At 41.6% G+C, this 24,452-nt stretch overlaps 1 protein-coding gene across 1 annotated transcript in view; it reads right to left on the bottom strand.

Annotated features, from left to right (window-relative positions):
- Positions 1 to 24,452, bottom strand: part of DCAF12 (DDB1 and CUL4 associated factor 12) — a 46,206-nt gene that overhangs the window by 9,743 nt on the left and 12,011 nt on the right. The window contains exons 3-8 of the mRNA XM_077816608.1: positions 21,359 to 21,565; positions 19,771 to 19,831; positions 12,687 to 12,880; positions 11,577 to 11,642; positions 7,828 to 7,990; positions 1,705 to 1,889 (exon numbers count right to left, since the gene is read on the bottom strand). Of these exons, the coding sequence (XP_077672734.1) occupies positions 1,705 to 1,889; positions 7,828 to 7,990; positions 11,577 to 11,642; positions 12,687 to 12,880; positions 19,771 to 19,831; positions 21,359 to 21,565 (876 nt within the window). The remainder of the gene's footprint in view (positions 1 to 1,704; positions 1,890 to 7,827; positions 7,991 to 11,576; positions 11,643 to 12,686; positions 12,881 to 19,770; positions 19,832 to 21,358; positions 21,566 to 24,452) is intronic.

Below are 24,452 nucleotides of genomic sequence, written 5' to 3'. Positions count from 1 at the left end.
ATACGGTTGGAAATCTCATTTATAATCACGCAGACTTAATTATTTAATAACTAGAACTGAGAGAGTCTATTACTTTGTACGGAATAATTTATATTATGGTAGCACCTAGGAACCTCAGTCAAGGATCAGGGTTCCCCTCTTCCCATACTGATGATGGTCCCCACCCCTGCACAGTCTGAAAAGGGTAGATGTACTAATCAAACAGGAGCGAGTCTGAAAAACCTATACAATTCCACCAATACAGTGTATTTCTGATCTCCTAAATCAACAGGTTAGATGCACATTCTATTAAGCAACAGCATAGCAGGGTGTACGCAGTGTGTATGCTGAATGTAAGGGTATAACAGAGTATAATATCTTATTTGACAAGTATAAAATAGAGATAGCATTTTTTCCAAAGCAGTAGTTTGTGTGTTGACTTGTTCCATTTTTTTTTTTTATTTCAGCTCTTATCTTGATCCCTCCTGAACGCAGATATCTAATCTAGGCCTCCGGGACTAAGTTTTCTAGACCACAAACAAATAGCCTAAGTCTACTATGACCACATAAGATCTACTTTAATTGTGTGTAACTAACGTTACTGTACCAATGCTCAACATAGAGATCTATTTCTGAGATTTCAATGAGAACTACAAAATAGAGTATGAAGTTTGTCCATTCAGCAGCAGTTATGCAAAAGTTTTGCTCGGAGAATATTTTGTCAAGATTGATTTCAGAGTAACAGCCGTGTTAGTCTGTATTCGCAAAAAGAAAAGGAGTACTTGTGGCACCTTAGAGACTAACCAATTTATTTGAGCATGAGCTTTCGTGAGCTACAGCTCACTTCATCGGATGCATATCGTGGAAACTGCAGCAGACTTTATTTACACACAGAGAATATGAAACAATACCTCCTCCCACCCCACTGTCCTGCTGCTAATAGCAACAGAGTTGTCACTTTGGATGGGCTATTACCAGCAGGAGAGTGAATTTGTGTGTGGGGGGTGGAGGGTGAGAAAACCTGGATTTGTGCTGGAAATGGCCCAACTTGATGATCACTTTAGATAAGCTATTACCAGCAGGACAGTGGGGTGGGAGGAGGTATTGTTTCATATTCTCTGTGTGTATATAAAGTCTGCTGCAGTTTCCATGATATGCATCCGATGAAGTGAGCTGTAGCTCACGAAAGCTCATGCTCAAATAAATTGGTTAGTCTCTAAGGTGCCACAAGTACTCCTTTTCTTTTTGTCAAGATTGAGTAATTCAAAACTGTCTCATCATATTTTGCTCAAGCTTTCATAAAAAGAGTACTTGTGACGGACAGTTACGAGCAACTGAAAAATAGGAGTTAGGCTGAAATCAAACGTTAATTCTTACTAGTATGTGCTATAATTGCTTTGCACCATCCTTTCCCTCTGCCTGGTCTAGCATTGTAAGTTCTTCAGGGTACAGAATGTATCTTATTTTAAAGAGCACTTAGATTTACAGTGCAATACAATACATTGAAAATATAAAGTGGCATTTGCTAAGAACTGCAACGAGTTAGAGAAATGTTCCCCACAGGTCGTTATTTCTGAGGAAAGGCTAAAGGGATTTCCGTCACTGAGTCAGTGTTTTCGTGAAGCGCATTTGACACGCATAGTTCCCAAAACTGTAGAATTAACTGGTCTTCAAGCCCTGTAGCCTCCCTATATAGAAGAGCTTTAACAGCTGCAAGCTACTCACAAGCCAGCCTTTCCCGGTCGTCAACTTCAAAATTTCACTTCCTCCTAGTTTCTGTTTTTGTCCATGGCAGGTGTGATTGGGCTTTTCATCCAGGAACCTTTGGGCTCGGATGTCATAAAACAACAAGGAACCCTGCCCTGTTCCCACTGTTATAATGTGCTCATAAAAGCTCACTGACCGAATACCTGTCAAAGAAAAAGGAATGTTACGATCACATTTAAGAGGAGATGCATGTTCTGGCTATGCAGTGGTGGGTGCTGCTTTAGGGTTATTTTTTCTGTGTTACTAGAATGTATTAGTAGGCAGATTATTTTGTTTCCCTTTAACTGTAAGGCAGCACAAGTCAGTTCTATTTATGTTGCAGAAATCACAGCTGCAATTGCAAATATCTTCCCGTCTCCCCACAAAGGATCTGATCCAGGTCCCATTATTTATATCAGAGTAGCGTGCCAAGGAGCCCCACTAACAGAGTTGTCTTGTGCCAGACAACATACAAACAGAACCAAAAGATGGGCCCTGCCCCCAAGGGCTTACAATCTAAGTAAAGACCTGAACTAGAGAGGTGGGTACAGACAGGGGGAGCACAAGGAAACAATATGGAAAGACTTCCTTAATTTCAGTGGGAGCAGGAGCAGACCCATGACTACTTTGAGGGCTATCATATGCAGATGTACTAATCACTAGGAAGGAGACTGTCCTTTAAGACTCATCTCCCTGTGTTCCAAACATCACTTCAAAAATCTAGGTTTGTGCCCTGAACTAAAAGAGTCATTTAAACTGATCTGCTTTGGGGAGAGAGTTTACCCAAACAAAAGTACGTACCATTACTTTGTTATTAAGGTCCAGTCATCACTTCGCTATTTGCTATATAAAGAATTTGTTTTGTAGATCCACAAAGAAACCCAATAAATCAGTGAGGAACCAAAAACAGCTTCTGCCACCTTCTTAGTATGATACAAGAAGCTTATGAAGCATGCTACAGTTTGTTTAAAATAAGATAAAATTAAACATTCAAAATGGAAGTGAAAGTTGAGTGTAAATAATATGCCTGCTCCCATCCAGCTATGTCGTTTTTACATGTTAGAAAGATTTGGGTTTGGCAATTCAGTGTGCAAGTAGGTTCGGACTCTGTATAAGGGAGCAGAGGCTAGCATAGTCAGTAAGAGATCAATCATTTGGGCTAGAAAAATAGCACTTATTTCTGTTACTCTGAAGCTGCTCTTGAAGAGCAATCCATCAGGGTGCTCACACAAGGGAGGTAGGGATGATGAATGCACACAGAGGACACATGGTCTCCAAACCAATTCCTGCATTTTATAGCTTTTATTAATAAAACTTTCAGAGTAACAGCCGTGTTAGTCTGTATTCACAAAAAGAAAAGGAGTACTTGTGGCACCTTAGAGACTAACCAATTTATTTGAGCATAAGCTTTCGTGAGCTACAGCTCACTTCATCGGATGCATACTGCGGAAAGTGTAGAAGATTTTTTTATACACACAAAGCATGAAAAAATACCTCCCCCCACTCCACTCTCCTGCTGGTAATAGCTTATCTAAAGTGACCACTCTCCTTACAATGTGCATGATAATCAAGGTCGGACATTTCCAGCACAAATCCAGGGTTTAACAAGAACGTTGGGGGTGGGGGTGGGTTTGGAAAAAACAAGGGGAAATAGGTTACCTTGCATAATGACTCAGCCACTCCCAGTCTCTATTCAAGCCTAAGTTAATTGTATCCAATTTGCAAATGAATTCCAATTCAGCAGTCTCTCGCTGGAGTCTGGATTTGAAGTTTTTTTTGTTGTAATATCGCAACTTTCATGTCTGTAATCGCGTGACCAGAGAGATTGAAGTGTTCTCCGACTGGTTTTTGAATGTTATAATTCTTGACATCTGATTTGTGTCCATTTATTCTTTTACGTAGAGACTGTCCAATTTGACCAATGTACATGGCAGAGGAATATTGCTGGCACATGATGGCATATATCACATTGGTTGATGTGCAGGTGAACGAGCCTCTGATAGTGTGGCTGATGTTATTAGGCCCTGTGATGGTGTCCCCTGAATAGATATGTGGGCACAGTTGGCAACGGGCTTTGTTGCAAGGATAGGTTCCTGGGTTAGTGGTTCTCTTGTGTGGTTGCTGGTGAGTATTTGCTTCAGGTTGGGGGGCTGTCTGTAGGCAAGGACTGGCCTGTCTCCCAAGATTTGTGAGAGTGTTGGGTCATCCTTCAGGATAGGTTGTAGATCCTTAATAATGCGTTGGAGGGGTTTTAGTTGGGGGCTGAAGGTGACGGCTAGTGGCGTTCTGTTATTTTCTTTGTTAGGCCTGTCCTGTAGTAGGTGACTTCTGGGAACTCTTCTGGCTCTATCAATCTGTTTTTTCACTTCCGCAGGTGGGTATTGTAGTTGTAAGAAAGCTTGATAGAGATCTTGTAGGGGTTTGTCTCTGAGGGGTTGGAGCAAATGCGGTTGTATTGCAGAGCTTGGCTGTAGACAATGGATCGTGTGGTGTGGTCAGGGTGAAAGCTGGAGGCATGTAGGTAGGAATAGCGGTCAGTAGGTTTCCGGTATAGGGTGGTGTTTATGTGACCATCGTTTATTAGCACTGTAGTGTCCAGGAAGTGGATCTCTTGTGTGGACTGGACCAGGCTGAGGTTGATGGTGGGATGGAAATTGTTGAAATCATGGTGGAATTCCTCAAGGGCTTCTTTTCCATGGGTCCAGATGATGAAGATGTCATCAATATAGCGCAAGTAGAGTAGGAGCATTAGGGGACGAGAGCTGAGGAAGCGTTGTTCTAAGTCAGCCATAAAAATGTTGGCATACTGTGGGGCCATGTGGGTACCCATAGCAGTGCCGCTGATTTGAAGGTATACATTGTCCCCAAATATAAAATAGTTATGGGTAAGGACAAAGTCACAAAGTTCAGCCACCAGGTTAACCATGACATTAATTGGGGATAGTGTTCTTGATGGCTTGTAGTCCATCTTTGTGTGGAATGTTGGTGTAGAGGACTTCTACATCCATAGTGGCCAGGATGGTGTTATCATGAAGATCACCGATGGATTGTAGTTTCCTCAGGAAGTCAGTGGTGTCTCGAAGGTAGCTGGGAGTGCTGGTAGCGTAGGGCCTGAGGAGGGAGTCTACATAGCCAGACAATCCTGCTGTCAGGGTGCCAATGCCTGAGATGATAGGGCGCCCAGGATTTCCAGGTTTATGGATCTTGGGTAGTAGATAGAATATCCCAGGTCGGAGTTCCAGGGGTGTGTCTGTGTGGATTTGATCTTGTGCTTTTTCAGGGAGTTTGAGCAAATGCTGTAGTTTCTTTTGAATCATAGAATATCAGGGTTGGAAGGGACCTCAGGAGGTCATCTAGTCCCTCAAAAGCAGGACCAATCCCCAATTAAATCATCCCAGACAGGGCTTTGTCAAGCCTGACCTTAAAAACTTCTAAGGAAGGAGATTCCACCACCTCCCTAGGCAACGCATTCCAGTGTTTCACCACCCTCCTAGTGAAAAAGTTTTTCCTAATATCCAACCTAAACCTCCCACTGCAACTTGAGACCATTACTCCTTGTCCTGTCCTCTTCCACCACTGAGAATAGTCTAGAACCATCCTCTCTGGAACCACCTCTCAGATAGTTGAAAGCAGCTATCAAATCCCCCCTCATTCTTCTCTTCTGCAGACTAAACAATCCCAGTTCCCTCAGCCTCTCCTCGTAAGTCATGTGTTCCAGACCCCTAATCATTTTTAAAAAAAAAAGAGTCCTTGTGGCACCTTAGAGACTAACCAATTTATTTGAGCATGAGCTTTCGTGAGCTACAGCTCACTTAGATGAAGTGAGCTGTAGCTCACGAAAGCTCATGCTCAAATAAATTGGTTAGTCTCTAAGGTGCCACAAGGACTCCTTTTCTTTTTGCGAATACAGACTAACACGGCTGTTACTCTGAAACTAATCATTTTTGTTGCCCTTCGCTGGACTCTTTCCAATTTATCCACATCCTTCTTGTAGTGTGGGGCCCAAAACTGGACACAGTACTCCAGATGAGGCCTCACCAATGTCGAATAGAGGGGGACGATCACGTCCCTCGATCTGCTTGCTATGCCCCTACTTATACATCCCAAAATGCCATTGGCCTTCTTGGCAATAAGGGCACACTGCTGACTCATATCCAGCTTCTCGTCCACTGTCACCCCTAGGTCCTTTTCCGCAGAACTGCTGCCTAGCCATTCGGCTCCTAGTCTGTAGCAGTGCATTGGGTTCTTCCGTCCTAAGTGCAGGACCCTGCACTTATCCTTATTGAACCTCATCAGATTTCTTTTGGCCCAATCCTCCAATTTGTCTAGGTCCCTCTGTATCCTATCCCTGCCCTCCAGCGTATCTACCACTCCTCCCAGTTTAGTATCATCCGCAAATTTGCTGAGAGTGCAATCTACACCATCCTCCAGATCATTTATGAAGATATTGAACAAAACCGGCCCCAGGACCGACCCCTGGGGCACTCCACTTGACACCGACTACCAACTAGACATGGAGCCATTGATCACTACTCGTAACTCTTTTTGGTAACTCTCAGTGGGATCAGAGGGTAATGGCTTGTAGAAGGTGGTGTTGGAGAGTTGCCGAGCAGTCTCCTGTTCATATTCCAACCTATTCATGACGACAACGGCTCCTCCTTTGTCAGCCTTTTTGATTATGATGTCAGAGTTGTTTCTGAGGCTGTGGATGGCATTGTGTTCCGCACGGCTGAGGTTATGGGGCAAGCGATGCTGCTTCTCCACAATTTCAGCCTGTGCACGTCGGCAGAAGCACTCTATGTAGAAGTCCAGTCTGCTGTCTCGACCTTCAGGAGGAGCTATTACCAACAGGAGAGTGGGTTTGGGTGCGGGGGGGGGGGTGGGGGGGGGGAGAGAAAACCTGGATTTGTGCTGGAAATGGCCCAACTTGATTATCATATACATTGTAAGGAGAGTGATCACTTTAGATAAGCTATTACCAGCAGGAGAGTGGGGTGGGGGGAGGTATTTTTTCATGCTTTGTGTGTATAAAAAGATCTACACTTTCCATAGTATGCATCCGATGAAGTGAGCTGTAGCTCACGAAAGCTTATGCTCAAATAAATTGGTTAGTCTAAGGTGCCACAAGTACTCCTTTTCTTTTTAAGGAAACTTTGGATCCTTCTCTAACAACATAATTAGTACCTCACTGATTCTCCCAGTTAATCAGGAGGATGTTTTAGAGCACCCTTTGGAAAATGGCACTTCAAATTGGTTCATAAGGGGAACATTCAGCAGCAAAGAGCTGATGGCCAATATTTTCAAGCCCAGGTGCTTAAAATTAAACCCATAGTTAGTATAGGATTCAACTCAATAAAAATGGCCCATTTTCAAAGGTGTTAGGCATCCACAAACCCACTGAAATCAATTGGTGCTACAGATGTTTAGCAACTTTGAAAATAAGGCTGCTTATCCAGGTGCCTGAATATAGATTTAGGCATTAACTTTCAAACTTGGTACCTAAAGTTCACTGTGTATAACCCAAAGCAGTACAGAAGTTTACAGTTAGACTATTTACATTTGGCTCAATTTAAATTTTGTAAGAACAAGATTTTACAAAATTTTAAACCCTAGAAATGTTTCCTTCATGGTTTTAAAATTCTAAAAAAACATTCTCTTGCAGAGTTGGAACTCAGTAATGTAGTACAGGGCATGAAGGTGACTAAATAGTTATCATTCGCAGCACACACAAATGCAAGAAGTAAACCGAGTACCAACAGTTACTGAAAATCGTATTTGTAATCTACTGCATTATTATTATTATTAAGTAGTTTACAACATATACTCTGAAGCGATAGCATCCCTTTAAGCATGACAAGAGAGAAATTTTAATTAGATCTGATTAAAGAGCTAGGTGATTGCCTGGCTTCAGAGACACTGTTTTAATCTGTTTTGTCTGGGGAGTATTAGTGCAAAGGTTAAGTTTACATATACTACTACTGATCTGGGAAGTTCACAGGAAAAGCCTTGATATTTACTAGCCTACTGTATTTTATTGCAGCCCTGACTGTTACCTTTTTGGAAACATCAACAATTTGATACTTCACTTTGAAGTTTCCTTACCACTGCCTCGTTCTCTGGAACAGACGGATTTAACATTGTGGGAAGGTTGCCTTGGATCCAGAAAGGAGACATGTGCCTGAGATCCTACTGCATACACTGACCACTCCTGACCATAGGCCAGACACACATTCTCCCTGCAGTAGGGCAACTTGGTGGAAAGTAGCTGGAAATAAATGGAGAGAGAAGTTAACTAAAAAAATGTGTGGGGGAAGAGGGATGCAAGTGACTGAATAAAATCTAAACATCCTTGAAGCCATATTTTATAGAATCATAGAATATCAGGGTTGGAAGGGACCCCAGAAGGTCATCTAGTCCAACCCCCTGCTCGAAGCAGGACCAATTCCCAGTTAAATCATCCCAGCCAGGGCTTTGTCAAGCCTGACCTTAAAAACCTCTAAGGAAGGAGATTCTACCACCTCCCTAGGTAACGCATTCCAGTGTTTCACCACCCCCATAGTGAAAACGTTTTTCCTAATATCCAATCTAAACCTCCCCCACTGCAACTTGAGACCATTACTCCTCGTTCTGTCATCTGCTACCATTGAGAACAGTCTAGAGCCATCCTCTTTGGAACCCCCTTTCAGGTAGTTGAAAGCAGCTATCAAATCCCCCCTCATTCTTCTCTTCTGCAGACTAAACCATCCCAGTTCCCTCAGCCTCTCCTCATAAGTCATGTGTTTTAGACCCCTAATCATTTTTGTTGCCCTTCGCTGGACTCTCTCCAATTTATCCACATCCTTCTTGTAGCGTGGGGCCCAAAACTGGACACAGTACTCCAGATGAGGCCTCACCAATGTCGAATAGAGGGGAACGATCACGTCCCTCGATCTGCTCGCTATGCCCCTACTTATACATCCCAAAATGCCATTGGCCTTCTTGGCAACAAGGGCACACTGCTGACTCATATCCAGCTTCTCATCCACTGTCACCCCCAGGTCCTTTTCCGCAGAACTGCTGCCTAGCCATTCGGTTCCTAGTCTGTAGCGGTGCATTGGGTTCTTCCGTCCTAAGTGCAGGACCCTGCACTTATCCTTATTGAACCTCATCAGATTTCTTTTGACCCAATCCTCCAATTTGTCTAGGTCCCTCTGTATCCTATCCCTCCCCTCCAGCGTATCTACCACTCCTCCTAATTTAGTATCATCTGCAAATTTGCTGAGAGTGCAATCTACACCATCCTCCAGATCATTTATGAAGATATTGAACAAAACCGGCCCCAGGACCAACCCCTGGGGCACTCCACTTGACACCGGCTGCCAACTAGACATGGAGCCATTGATCACTACCCGTTGAGCCCGACAATCTAGCCAGCTTTCTACCCACCTTATAGTGCATTCATCCAGCCCATACTTCCTTAACTTGCTGACAAGAATACTGTGGGAGACCGTGTCAAAAGCTTTGCTAAAGTCAAGAAACAATACATCCACTGCTTTCCCTTCATCCACAGAACCAGTAATCTCATCATAAAAGGCAATTAGATTAGTCAGGCATGACCTTCCCTTGGTGAATCCATGCTGGCTGTTCCTGATCACTTTCCTCTCATGCAAGTGCTTCAGGATTGATTCTTTGAGGACCTGCTCCATGATTTTTCCAGGGACTGAGGTGAGGCTGACTGGCCTGTAGTTCCCAGGATCCTCCTTCTTCCCTTTTTTAAAGATTGGCACTACATCAGCCTTTTTTCAGTCATCCGGGACTTCCCCCGTTCGCCACGAGTTTTCAAAGATAATGGCCAATGGCTCTGCAATCACAGCCGCCAATTCCTTCAGCACTCTCGGATGCAACTCGTCCGGCCCCATGGACTTGTGCACGTCCAGCTTTTCTAAATAGTCCCTAACCACCTCTATCTCCACAGAGGGCTGGCCATCTCTTCCCCATTTTGTGATGCCCAGCACAGCAGTCTGGGAGCTGACCTTGTTAGTGAAGACAGAGGCAAAAAAAAGCATTGAGTACATTAGCTTTTTCCACATCCTCTGTCACTAGGTTGCCTCCCTCATTCAGTAAGGGGCCCACACTTTCCTTGGCTTTCTTCTTGTTGCCAACATACCTGAAGAAACCCTTCTTGTTACTCTTAACATCTCTCGCTAGCTGCAGCTCCAGGTGCGATTTGGCCCTCCTGATATCATTCCTACATGCCCGAGCAATATTTTTATACTCTTCCCTGGTCATATGTCCAACCTTCCACTTCTTGTAAGCTTCTTTTTTATGTTTAAGATCCGCTAGGATTTCACCATTAAGCCAAGCTGGTCGCCTGCCATATTTACTATTCTTTCGACTCATCGGGATGGTTTGTCCCTGTAACCTCAACAGGGATTCCTTGAAATACAGCCAGCTCTCCTGGACTCCTTTCCCCTTCATGTTAGTCCCCCAGGGGATCCTGGCCATCCGTTCCCTGAGGGAGTCGAAGTCTGCTTTCCTGAAGTCCAGGGTCCGTATCCTGCTGCTTACCTTTCTTCCCTGCGTCAGGATCCTGAACTCAACCAACTCATGGTCACTGCCTCCCAGATTCCCATCCACTTTTGCTTCCCCCACTAATTCTACCCGGTTTGTGAGCAGCAGGTCAAGAAAAGCGCCCCCCCTAGTTGGCTCCTCTAGCACTTGCGCCAGGAAATTGTCCCCTACGCTTTCCAAAAACTTCCTGGATTGTCTATGCACTGCTGTATTGCTCTCCCAGCAGATATCAGGAAAATTAAAGTCACCCATGAGAATCAGGGCATGCGATCTAGTAGCTTCCGTGAGCTGCTGGAAGAAAGCCTCATCTACCTCACCCCCCTGGTCCGGTGGTCTATAGCAGACTCCCACCACTACATCACTCTTGTTGCACACACTTCTAAACTTAATCCAGAGACACTCAGGTTTTTCTACAGTTTCGTATTTGAGGGAACTAGATTCAAGCAGTAACATGGACTTGGAAACTCTTCTGGAAGAAGGTAACTATTTGATCTATAGGGCAAAGACTTGAAGGGGAGGGGCAAGGAGAGAAGGTAATGCCACTGAGTGGAGAAAAGCTGGAATTGCAGCTCTTGGAGAGCGGGGAAGGGAGGGAGACAGGCATTTAGACCTTGCCTACATGTAGAAATTGTACTGGTTTAGCTAAAGACTGTTTTTAAACTGACTTAGTTAAACTGGTACAATTCCCTGTGTAGACACTCTTGCTTCAACTTTGTTTAAATCTGTTCCTTATTAACTTAACCTAAATTGAAGTACGCCTAGTTTAAACCAAACCAAGCATCAACAGCAGTTTGCACCAGTCTAAACCAGTTTGAAAGTACATCTTACCGCCATGCCTCCACTACAGAGTCTATTTTGGCATAGCCCCTTATTGCAGATGCAGTGTACACCGGCAGAAGAGTTCAGCCAGCACGGTAATACCACCTTCCTGAACAACATTAGCAACAACGTAAACAACATTTAAGTTTTAAATGTAGATCTGGTTTAACTTAAACCCTTAGTATAACTAACATTAGAACAAGACAAGTAAAAGCTCCTAATTTGTCCAAGATTGGTAAGAAATTAGGAGCTTCCCCCCCTCAAAAGGAAATAAGTAGTCACCTGTCCAGTGCTCTAACTTCATAAACCTTGCCTCTGCTATGAAACTTTTCAATCTTTAAATCAAGGTTTTGGGCAAGTGTCTTACAGACACTGCTGGAGTCTATTCAGACACATTCTAGGGAAACTGACTTAGAGTAGGAAGCAGCCTTAACTGATAGGTTAACTATTAAAATTTAGCGTAAATACACGAGAGAGGCAACCTTTGATAGCGTGTGCTCTGCTTTCCAAAGATGAAAGTACCCATCCAGGGACACAGCTCCTAGCTCCTAGGAGAAGAAAAACAGTTAGCTTCCAGATGATATATCTCCTTACAAATAAATTTCAATAAAAAGCAGCTGTTTAAAGGCTACTTTAGTGACTTGAGTTGAACATATAAATGAATGCTACCTGGAACTGTTGATGAATTTGTACAAGATAAGTCTTAACTGCACGTTGATTTCAGTGGAACACAAGAGCACAAAAGGTACAGTGGGGAAGGACCAGAAGTGAACTGGAAAGCCTACAACCAAACGGTAGCTTAGCCAATGTAAGAACTTTGTTCGATCAAGTGACCAACCCTTAGTAAATGCACTACAAGTTAGCATTAGCAATTCTCAGCACCAGCACCTAAAGCAATATGGGACAATAAATATTAAGTAACATTGCATGTATGCATTTTCACAAAAACTGTTGCATCACAGAGAGAGTCTTTTAGAAGCCATCTCCTCCTCCCTAACAATGGTATTAATTAGTTTGCAAGATCCAGTTTCACATTTTTACAGTTTGACAAATACCAAAAACAAGCTCTGCCAACAAAAAATGTTGAGTTGTCTAATGTTGTATCTTCGGAGTCAAATCAGTTGAATGCTCATTAGCTGGCCACTGGCAGACATGCACTGATCAATAACAACACTACTGACAGGCACATGGTGAGGGAATTTATACACCAGTTAAGAGTGGGGAAAGGATTACCACCAGTGAGCATGGTCCAAACTGGTCTAGTATTTTGCCTATTGTATTTATTGTATAGACACATTCCATAGGCCAAAGAGCTTAAAATCAGAAAACCCACAGGAAAACTCTTCCTTCCAGAAGTAAATTTTATGTTTGCTCCAGTCCCTATCTGTTTGTTAATGGCAGAGACAAAAGAAGCAGACAAAGAACAGTATCAGAGAAGGGGAAGACAAAAGAATCAGCAAGCAAAACATATCGCAAATGCAGGTTTGCTGTTAATTTACTAAAGTGATTCCAGTCGAATTTTGTATCCAATTTTACAAACTGAAAGGTTGCAATTTTTCACTCCTCAGGGTCCCTGTTTCTATCTTACTGACCTTGTTCTTATTGTTGAATGCCAGTGCTCGGACTTTACAGTTGTCTGGATTGGTGTTCTCCTTGGGGATATCTTTCAGTGCCCTGTGTGTTATGTGAGCATAGACAGGGACTCGGGAGAGGTTGTGCCTGGCATCGCTTTTAGTCAGCACATCCTCTGTCACCTCCCAGAGACCCATCGAGCCATCCCGGGAACCTGAATAGAAAGGACATAGCAGCATGTGTTAGGCACACAAAATTTCCCTGTTGAAGACGGAACTTCAGTCAAGCAAATAAGACGTGGCCCTAACAAGAGAACAATAAAGTGCTGTTAGTTTAATCTAGCTGAACACATTGTTGGTCCGTAAGTATTAATAAAGACTAATAAAAGTATGATATTTGAAAGCATTCAAATTTAGACAGATAATTGGGCTCATTAAAACTTGCCAATGGCTACATACATTTTAAAGCACCTAAGTCAATCGAGCTATTCTGAGATCTACGAGCAGTAAACAGGAGCATCAAACTGGAGCTATCATCTTCAGAGAACACACACAACTAGCAGCCGCTTAGAGGTGGCTGGAACAGCAAGGTCTAGCCTACGTAGTTGCACTGGTTTAATTAAAGGTGCATTTTCAAATTGGGTTAATTAAACCAGTGGAAAAACCCTGGATGAACACTCAAGTAGGTTTAAACTTGGCTTTCATTGGTTTAACTTGCAGTGTATTTACAGGTGCAAACTAAACAAACATCAGTTTTAAACAAACATAAGTGTTTAAAACAATGCAAGCCACTGTTTGACTAAACCTGTTTTTAAACTAATTTTGGTTTAAATTAGATTATTAAATTAGATTATTAAATTAAATAAATCCAGTGCATCTTGTGTGTTTAGACAGCCCTGAACGTGTCCGGGAACTCAGATGGCAAGAGACTGAGCAAGCAGAATCTTCAGACGAGCAACTATTTTATTTCTCTCTATTGGGTCTGCAGACACCAGTCAGCAAGAGCATCCTTCCTATGGTCTCTGATGACACTAGACAAGAGTGGATAAAATCAGGTTTTTTTTAAATTACAAAAAAATCCATTTTGTAAAAAAATTTTATTTAAATTATATCAAGTTTTTCTTTTAAAAAACTAACCTGCTTAAAATGAAGTCTGAATTTAATACAAAATATGTTAAGGCCTAAATTTATTACAATCTCTTAAAACATTTTTAAAAAAGTGCTGAATCCATGAACCTCTATCAAAAAATTGCAGTTAAATGCTGCTTTCCTGTACAGAAAAAGAATCAGGGAAAAAACACCTAACTTTTGAGGTCAAGCTTTATAAATAGGGCACAATAAATCATATACTGTATTAGGAGTTTGATCCTGTGTGTGACACAGGGGCTGTGCCACTCGGTGCCAGAGAGTGGCAAAGTCATCACAGGTGTTGGGACCCAGCCTAGGGCTCCAGGAGACACCATCAGATATCTCAACATGATCATCGCCTGAGCTCATCAGGGTGGTGCCATATTCCTATTTTACAGCTTCTCCCCTATCTGAGGTAAGATTGGCTGAGTTCTCAAATTATGAATATCTATGACTCCACCCACCATGGAAACTTTCTCTCCAGCTCTTGGAAAAACCCTGATCTGCCCACTAACTACCACGCCCTTGCCTTCTTGGCACATCAAGTAAATGGCCTTGCCCTGTCAGCAAACAGAAATTCATTAATTTCTCGACTGCTTCCCTCAGCTTCTAAACAAATAAAATACTGCAGTACAAAAGGCGTGTGGGTTACTCAAGCAGAAATCTTAGTTTGTTGTTGTTTTGTATTTCTGAGGGCAATGCGGGGGTAGGAGAGGGGAAGGGAGTTATGTAACAAGGAAGGAGGACGAGAGTACACAACCAGAAAGGAGCAACAATGGCGTCAAAGCAAGACACCGTGGGAAGAAGGGACAACATTCTTCAGAGTGCAGCCTGTAGCACAGATTTCAACATCTGGGAACTGGAGAAAAACTGCTATGGCGGCAGGCTGTAAAACAGACCCCGTATAGGAATATTTTTCAATAAATTCCTGTACCTCTGGGTAAAAAAGGAACACATGCCAAATGTAAACAATGCAAGGAAGAGATGCAAGGCTTGATTGTTAGAATGAAACCTTATGAAAAATGCTCCTCAAAAGGCAATGACTGAAAGTGATATGGACATGTCTGAATATGGATCAGCTGGGCAGTAAACTTATTTTGACACCATTCTTACGGACTGTCTACCATGCTAATAAAGGATAAGACTGATTATTGCCATGTATGTGTGTTTTGGGTGGACTACTGATGAATTTCAAAACATAATTGGTATGTTAATTTGTTGTGGGAATATTTATCAATTACATTTTTACTATTATTGCTGGACTTTAGAGATGATTTTAATTGCTCAATATAATCAAACATCCTAGGTGAAGATTTCCTGTTTAAAAGTTTTATTCGGCATGTATGAATTTTAATATTTAAAAAGTTTTTCAAGTTTTTGGTATATTGCTAGAAATAACTTACTATTTAATTAATTTTCCCTACAAAACTGGGTTTAGAATAAATTATATAATTTCAACAGTGGTACAAACAGCCGCAGTAGGAGGAATCTTTCATTTACAACCTTTTTAATTTTTTTTTTTTAAGGTAGCTGAGAAACACTCAGTGAGAGTGTAACTTGTGTTTACCATTTGGTTTTAGGGTCCAGCTTAGACATTAAAGGTTATGGATGTCCATCGTCTGCAATGTCTGCAACTTCAGAGTCAACTGCTGGTGTCACCGGCAGTGCTGCAACTCAGCTACATCACACAGTAAGTCACCTGTATCAGAAAGACTTTTTTCATCATCCAGAAAAGCTTATGGATGAGTTTGTGATCAGGACCAGCAAAACTCCATAGGTGAAAAAGTTGCTCAGTTATTTATGCTGAAGAAGATACTGCTGTGACTTGGGCATCTAATAATCATCCATCAATAATGAGAGACAAGGTAGGGACAAAATATCTTTTATTAGACCAACTTCTATTCATGGGAGAGACAAGCTCTGCCTGGCTTGAAAGCTTATTTCTCTCTCTCTCCAACAGAAGCTGGTCCAATAAAAGCTACCACCTCATCTACCTTGTCTCTCTAATATCTTGGGACCAACACGGCTACAACTAAAATAATGTCAGGGTGGGAGGTGAACCATTCAAAACAGTACTTGTTTGCTGATGTTTTAAATAAAGTCACACCACTGAGCTGGTAGAAGTCACTAGCTAAGCACCAGAGTTTGTTGAAGTGCTATAGACTGGCTTTCGGCAGCAGTAGCTCCTCTGCAGGCACAGAAAGTCCAAATGAAGAAAATATTCTAATTCATTCAAAATTGAGAAATTGACCGGGAAGTGAAAAAGCAGGAAAACTTGTCTCTCTTCCAGTCTATGAATCAGAACAAGGGATGAGATGTACTAATTTTAAAAGTTCGAATGACAGCTTAAATAATTTAAGAGACTGTTGTCTCGTGTTCAAGAGACTTAGGTGAGTAGAAACTTAAGCTCCAGTCACTTTCACTTAGTGAAATTTGAAAATTTTTCAAGGTGACCTGAAGAAATCAGTTTAATTCACTGACTATAGTTAATCCCTCAGTTTCTTTAGCTGTAAATGTGGAATATGTTTTGATAAGAGAAGTTTAGGTATCCAGAACATTTAAGATATTTTTATGGAACAAAACAAAGTTATATATGCTGTCGTGTTTAAATTCCAGCTATCATCCTAATGCAATTTGACATAAATCAAAAAGTTAATTACCTAATAAATAGACAATATATGATCCACCATTTCTAACATAGTAAAAATGTACAATTAATAAAAATCTGAAAATGTTCAGCTATACAATTGCATAAATAAATGTATTACATTATAGTGCACCCTCCTAAGTTGCAAAAAGATATACCAAATTAGCATAAAGGCTCTACTGACTTGGAAATTAACATGTTTTAATGATTATGCCAACTAGTGAGAATGCACCTTTCTTTAGAAAACAAGTACAAATGGAAAAAATTATTAAAACTGATGATTTAAATACAGGCTTTCCACTTGATAATTTAAATCAGTTGATTTAAATTAGTCCAAGCTGACACTAGAGGAGCACAGTGAGTACAGGTCTGGAAGCAAGGAACAGAGTTCTTACTCCCAGCCCTGAGACCCAATCCCTCTGGACCTTGGACAACTTGCTTCCATCTGTGCTTCCACTTCTTTGCCTATACAATATGTATAATAACTCCTGCACAGTGTTCATGTGTAAGACACTGTAAATTTTAAAGAAAATTCATAACAGCATTAATTGCAAAGTATGGAATTTCAGAGTTTGCATGGAATTAAGTTTACAAGTAAATACAATAAAATACATTCCATCGTTAAAATTGACTAAGTATTTTTTGTATTATGAAATTGCAGATATTTTCCTTTTTTAAAAAAACGTCAAAGATCACAGTTGGGGGAGCGGAGGGGAGTGTATTTTCGTGATTTCTATGCCCTCTGTTCATGTGTGTCTCCTTTGAAGCTTGAAAGAGCAAGTAAGGATCAGTACCCCTTGAAATTGTAGCCTTGAAATTGAAGCCTAACACTTCCTTTTTTATATTTAAAGCATAAAATGGATTCTGAGTCATCTGGACATGGCAGTATCCTCGCATGACATCAATGGCTTAACATATTTTGTCTTTTACCGTCAAATAAATCCCATCAGCTCCCACTAATGCTCATTACTGACCATCACAGTGAAGGGCTTCCCAATAACATTTTATGATACAAGTGTTCTACCACTCAATTAATTTCTATGATCATGGCTTTTAAATGGAGCATAATCTTACTTGTTATGGAGATTTAAAATTCAATAGCACCCCCATTAATTTCTAAACACCCTGATATGCTTTATAAAGAAGCTGTTCTTTTTATTACTGCAAACAGAGAAACATGTCACTGTATCTTGTTAAACTGTTTAGCCCTGAAGCTAAGGGGAGAATTCCATTTGTCACCCTAGGCTTATAAATATCATCTAGAGAATTATTCATCCTATCAGAAGCTCTTACCAAGGAAGAGCCTATTGTTCACCTATAATGAGAGACATTCTTCCTTCAAAGCTGCTTTAGGTCAAAAGAGATTTAATTTTATGTCTATGAACTCCTTGAATAAGACACTCTACACGCTTGGGTGGAGGTTGACCCTTGTATCTATCTAAACATTAGCAAAAACAAGTGACACAGAAAGTCAACCCTCCAGCCCTCTCTGGAGCAGGATACAAAAAGGCCTCCCCTGAGTCTTCACATGAGACATCAGGGGCTGGCAGGCCTCTAATCCCAAACTAGGGGAAGTGGCTAGCAACCTGACCTGACGTGGGACCAGTAGCTCCTTTCGCTGAGAGGGAAAGATGTTTAACCTGCCTCCCAGAAGGTGGTGTGAAATTTTGCCTTCATTTTTTTGACCTACATAGAGGCATGTGGTACCTCCTCCCCCAACTTTATTTCAAATATTTCTGCTTCTTGACTTTAATGGCAAAATATGATTAGTTTCATATTCGTAGGGTTTATTAATTCTCCTTCTGCATCGTTTTGTCTTTGGCATTTTCTGCACCAGGACCCACAGGTAAACAAGCTCTCCAGAACATACTTGGCAAGCTGACTAAAATTTTAAATACAGTACTTATGCTCGGATTTGTTGCCTTAGTGACATGTCCAGAGAGCAGAACCTGTGTGCCACAGAGACACATGCCAAAGAGCCAACCTGAAGCGTCACATGGTATAAGTGATGCGGCAGGCTCTCTTCCCCTGAATGCACAACGATGAAGCTATGTGGGGGTAACAAACAGGGTAAAACAATCATGTACTAGGTTTCTTATTGCTCTGCTGTTCCCTTCTCTCTCTCCACCAAGCGTTCTCAGTAATATCTGTTTTTTTCTCCAACTTTACTAGCTTGTGTTTCTTGAGACACTTCCCATTGTGTGAACACTCTCCTCTCCCCTGCTCCCTCCCCCGCAATCTAGGCTCATTGAAGGCTGAGACCAATAGTAAAGGAAAGCTATAATCAGCTAGAAAAGTGTGAAAGCAGGACCAGTCCCTCTGCAAGACCAACGCAGTTCAGAGTTGACCAAAGATTGAAAATAAGCAGCTTTAAAAAGCACCACTGAGGCTGCAGGTGGTTTCGGGTGGAGCCGCACCCACAGTCAAGCCCAAATCTCCCTCTCTACGTACAGAGGAATGGTATCCAATATTTAATGACTACAAAAGAGATTTATTAAATTGTATTAAACCTTACCTACTAAAGGAGCGGAATCAAGTACTGTACCACATTGTTCAGTGTTGGAGAACATGGTCCTGGAGACTTCACATCTCCACAATCAAGATTTGCTTTACTTTATTTGTTTTCCAGTGACAACGTCTACAATAAGCACGGATATGCAGAAACTTTTGCGAGTGGGATACATTCTCTTCCCGATGCACACTAAGAACTAGCTTAGTGGGATTTAAAGGCACTCAGTATAACTACATGGGTGTGGAGGTCTGGGGTTATTTTTAAAGCACGATTTAATGATTTCATTGCATGTAAAGACATTTGCTGTCTCTAAAGAGTTTAGATACAGACCTGGTTGAGACACCATCCACATGCAATTACACACACACACACACACACCCACCCACCTACCTTTTAGCCTCCAACTACACTTCAGGTTGAATCACGTCCATTCAGGGCTGTCATGGTTAGAGGTGCCCATGTTCTAATAAGGCTTTTTGTTTGTAGTGTGGCCAGTACAGCAGTTCTACAGCCATGCTGTACCATCCACACTAAGAACAAAATGCATTAGAAAAAGGATGCTCCTAGCTAGATCAGACAGCTTGGTGCTACCATGATTATATTTCAAGTGTAGCTTGTGGTTTTGTTTCACAAGGTTTAAACTGGAAGCATGAAAAAAAATTGGGCTTCACTGTTCCTCCATCAAATACCATCTCCCTGACACTCTGACCACCTCATCAGACAGCATGTACTTAAACAGTAGCACTTTGCCAGTCTCTCCTTAAGACACAGACATTAAACAACCACTCTCTAAAAGGCTTACGTTAAGATAAACTTACCAGAAACAGCCATAGTATCACTGATCCAGGCAATAGAAAATATCCAGTCTTTGTGTCCATCCTGAAGGGGGGGGGGAGACAAATCAGCCTGTCAGATTTATCAGTGTGTTTATGTTACATACCAACTGCTAGCAAATGTGCAACTAGTCGTACAGTTTACCTTGAACAGGGAGTTTGGTTTTTTGTACAGCAACAAAAGGAAAGCCCTATTTAAAAAAAAAATAGACAATTGTGATGGCAACACCACAAAACTTGCAAATTTTAGTTTATTACCTTAAACTACTTTTAACTTACTTTTTGAAATAGATTTCAAATAGACAGTGGCCCTGTAACATCAGTGGTGAGTAAAGACGCCTCCTGATGAAGATTAAACTTCATTCAGTTCCAAAATTTAAGTCTGAAGAATCAGATGTTGCACTTAGATAGGTGCATCCCTTACTTTTGAAAAACAATCACATTTCCTGTGTATTTTCCTCATACACACATCACTACTATTGATGTAATCAATTGTGTTCTACATTTTATACGAAGAAGCTATTAAAAATAGTTATGTATTTACAACCCATGACACTGCAGCGCTGGAAAAATAGGTCAGGCTGGAAATATGGGTGTTCCACACACAATAATTACCCATGTAGTAAAGCTAGATAACTCAAGGGCTGCCCCTGTAGTCTGTTCACAGACCTGTGGGCCTGACACACTTTTGACTTCAGTGGGAGTAATTCTGCGTAAGAGAGGTTGAGTCACAGTACTATGCAACTGAATAGCAAGGGACGTCCTAGAAACCTGAGAAGTGAGGCTGCTCTGCAGTTGGTTATCACCCTAAAACAGCTGTCACAGACATCATGACCTCAGCTGCTGTGACTCATTGATGCTCGTAAAGGTCCTGCCCAAGAACAAAGCTCTTAAAAAGACACTCCCTTTAGCTTTGTTTTTTAAGAAACTTTTCTAAAAGGTCATCAGATTTAATTAATTAATTAATTAAATGGAGCATGGTACAGTTTACATCATATGCAGGCAAGAGCTACAAAGTTAGAACTAACCCACAGAGCTCAATTCTGTCCTCAGAATCCATGTGCAAGTCTCACTGGCTTAGGGAAGAACTCATTGACGCCCCCCCACAGTATCATCTCACAACATAGTTTTTATGCTAAACAGCCTGGTTTATGCCTCAGTTTACTGTGTGTGAAATTTCAGTTTTCCGTTAGCAATTTAGGATGTTGCTAATTTCTAACTGAAGGGTAACACTTGTAGTCTCCAAAATGGGTCTGTTGGGGGATGTAGCTTACTAAGAAGCTCTTTCCACAGTGAAGCCTTTGCGAGAAGATTGCTTATTAAGGATAGAATCAAACCCCAGGATCAGCAGAGTAGACTCGTCCCTTGCACGGTTTGCCTGTTCACTCTTCCAGACTAAAAGGAAGATTTTTAAAGATGTGCACAGACCATATTAAACAGGGATGTGTGTCCATATCTCCAGTGCATTCACCCTGACACTTAAATTCTACATGAAGTGAGATTTCTGACCTTGGACTCTTCACTGTAATACCTACTGAGTGACTCTGTACCTTGCCCAAATATGTTAACTTACATCTCCCACACAGACAGGATCAAGTGTAGGCAGACGATAAATCGCAAGGCTGTTTGGATTGTCTCCTCCTGTAGCCAAGAGTGTCCTTGAAGGGTTCAGCTCAATTGCATGAATGCCACAGCCCTGCTGGTTTACCATATCAGGTTCTCGGTCTTTCAGAATAGGAATCTTCGTAATTTGACCAGTCTGGACATCTACCACAAACAGCTGAAAGACAGATGTACATGAAGTTGTAGAGACAGAGCCATTGAACCAAATTCACGTCATAAGTTTGAAGAGAAACAAAATGGCAGGTCACTTGATCCACTCTTGATCCGAGTTATGACACTGTCAGTTCTCATAATGGTGCTTAAATTCAAAACTAAGCCACAAAAATGTATGTTCAAAGAAATGCTACAAGTGTGATTAAAAGGGACAGAGTTAACTTTTTAGCATCTGATTTTAAGGTAACTTCTTAAGTCTTACCTGTAAGAACAGAAGTCTAACACTCAAGACAAAAGTGTTAAGTTGACTGTTTCTTTAAATCCAAACATAGGACACTTAGGGTATGTCTACACTGCAATTAGACACCTGCACCTGGCCTGTATGCCAGCTGGCTCGGGCTAAAGGGCTGTTGATTTGCAGAGTAGACTTTCAGGCTTGGGCTGCAGCCTGAGCTCTGGGACCCTCAAACCCGGGAGCGATAGCTCAGTGGTTTGAGCATTGGCCTGCTAAACCCAGGGCTGTGAGTTCAATCCTTGAGGGGGCCATTTGGGATCTGGGGCAAAAATTGGGGATTGGTCCTGCTTTGAGCAGGGGGTTGGACTAGATGACCTCCTGAGGTCCCTTCCAACCCTGATATTCTATGATCTACACTGCAATTCAACAGCCCCTTGGGCTTGCAGGGATCAGGCTAAGTTAACTGTCCCTTTTCATCACACTTGTAGCATTTCTTGTAACATACCCTTAGTATCAAAGGCTTTTAAGAAGCTGAATTAACAAAATGGAAAAAAGAACAGAAAAACGTTCTGAAATTATCACTTTGCCAGACACTTCTATAATGGGGTCAACACAACAATTTCTGGTGCTTAGAATAAAGTTTATATTTACATATCATTTCTTTGTCAGTTGCCTAGAAAACTAGTAATTCTTTTCCATTCCCTAATAAGCATCAAATGATAAACATTGAGTTAAACCCAAAACATTTAATATAATTGTAGATCTTACAGTTGCTATCCCACACATCTACGTAAGCCAGAGAAGTCCAACTCATTCTGTGGAGGGGGATGAAATCCATCTTTATTTACGATAGGAGAGTCTAGGACTGCATACTACTTTCAATACACAATGGAGGTCCCACTGTTACCAATGGGAATTTTGCACAGAAATCAGAGTAGAATACAGCCTTTACAGAATATCTGAACATTGCAACTTGTTCCGTATTTACTGTCCCATTCAGCACCACTCTCCCTAGGACTATGACTATTTCTTCCCTTTCCCCAAAGTATGGTCTCCCCCCTGTCATTCGTGTCCTACTTTCTTCCAGCAGGAACTCCCAGTTCCTATCCTCTTCTTTATTTCACCCATCAGCAATTAAATAAGTAGTGCAAAACCATGTGCAAGTGCTTTGAGGCACTCTAGTGGGATTAATGTGAGACAGTGCAGTTCACTCCACTCAGAGTAATTGAGTCAGAATGCCTGCAGACTCAGGAAAACAGCGTTGCATTAGTTACGCCTGGTTAATTTTTGGAAGGTTTTCTTCACAACTGTGTGTTAGAAACATCTTTAAAAAAAAATAAAACCTTTGATTCTGTGGAATCTGAATATGCCACATGCATCACATCAATATACCATACAAGCTGCATTGGGCACCCGGGGCAGGCATTTTGACACTGTAGGTGAACGTCTAAAAAACCAACACTAATGCAAAACCATTAGGGCCCCACCAAATATCTACAAGAGGGCTGAGAAACTAGCCCACACATATAAAACGACTTGGAGAAACAATGTCAGCATTCATGGACACCCAATCCTTCTGCTTTCATTTTTTTGGTCTTCCATGCTTAACAGCATTCGCCTACAGCAAGCAACCAAACTAACATGTTTTAAGTTTCAATTTGTTGCTCATGCTATGAGCCTATAACAGTACACTACCCTCCTTCTGTGCCAGTCTGTTCTGTCAGTCCCGTTCTATGTTTCCGGTTCTCTTTCTCCCTCCCCAACATATTGCAGACGAAATCGCTTACTTCTACGACATATCACTGTTTTCTTAAATTCCACTGCAATTATAACAAAAAGATATTTAGCTGTGTTAAGGATTTGTACCTAAACCATAGACTATAAGCTCTTAGAGGTAGGGACTGTTTCTGTGAGGTGCCTAACACATTTCTGGATGATCTAAAAATAATTAAGTCAAAGAATAAAACAACCAGAATACCTTGAGTTTAGCACTGTTACCAAGACCATTATGGGGGAGCAGGTGTGAAAAAGGGGAAGCGGTGGCCGATTTTCTATTCGCACTATCAAGTGCCTACAGGTCTTTCTGGTTTCACTACATTTGCTCATGATCTAGTAAGAATCACAGAATCATAGAAATGTAGGACTGGAAGGTACTAACAGGAGACTAAACGTGTCTCTGAACTGGCTTTAACACAGCCAATCAGACAGATGCCCTGCTGTCCAACAGTGCAAGAAGCAGGAAGGCAGAACCCGTGATCCTGTTACTGATTCATGCATTCAGAAGTACGAAATGTTTGGTTGCTTTAAATTCAGTATTTGTTTTTTAAACCCAGCACATTATGGTATCTAAACTGTAAGTCAGAAATGCCCTATTCCCCATCATTTGCTAAACGTCCCAAACACACCCAGAACATCAGTGTGACTGAAAATAAAAGTATGGATGCAAATGCTCTTCCAAGTGTCTATAGCAGTCTGGTCTCTACGATGGTTAAGAAAGTTCTGGAATGGCTACACTATACAACCCTAGTGGTTTTCCCTTGTTACCTCCACATCTTAAGTGAGGATGAGAACCCCTCCCTCAATAACTCACCTTTGGGTGGAACTTTCATCCTGGTCTGGGGCTCAAAAACCACAACTCATGGGGCAAGCTTATGCT

This window comes from Eretmochelys imbricata, chromosome 5, assembly GCF_965152235.1.
Source record: "Eretmochelys imbricata isolate rEreImb1 chromosome 5, rEreImb1.hap1, whole genome shotgun sequence".
NCBI classification, from domain to species: domain Eukaryota; kingdom Metazoa; phylum Chordata; order Testudines; family Cheloniidae; genus Eretmochelys; species Eretmochelys imbricata.
The sequence above is the reverse complement of the archived record's forward strand: the minus strand, read 5'-3'. Positions and strand labels throughout refer to the sequence as shown.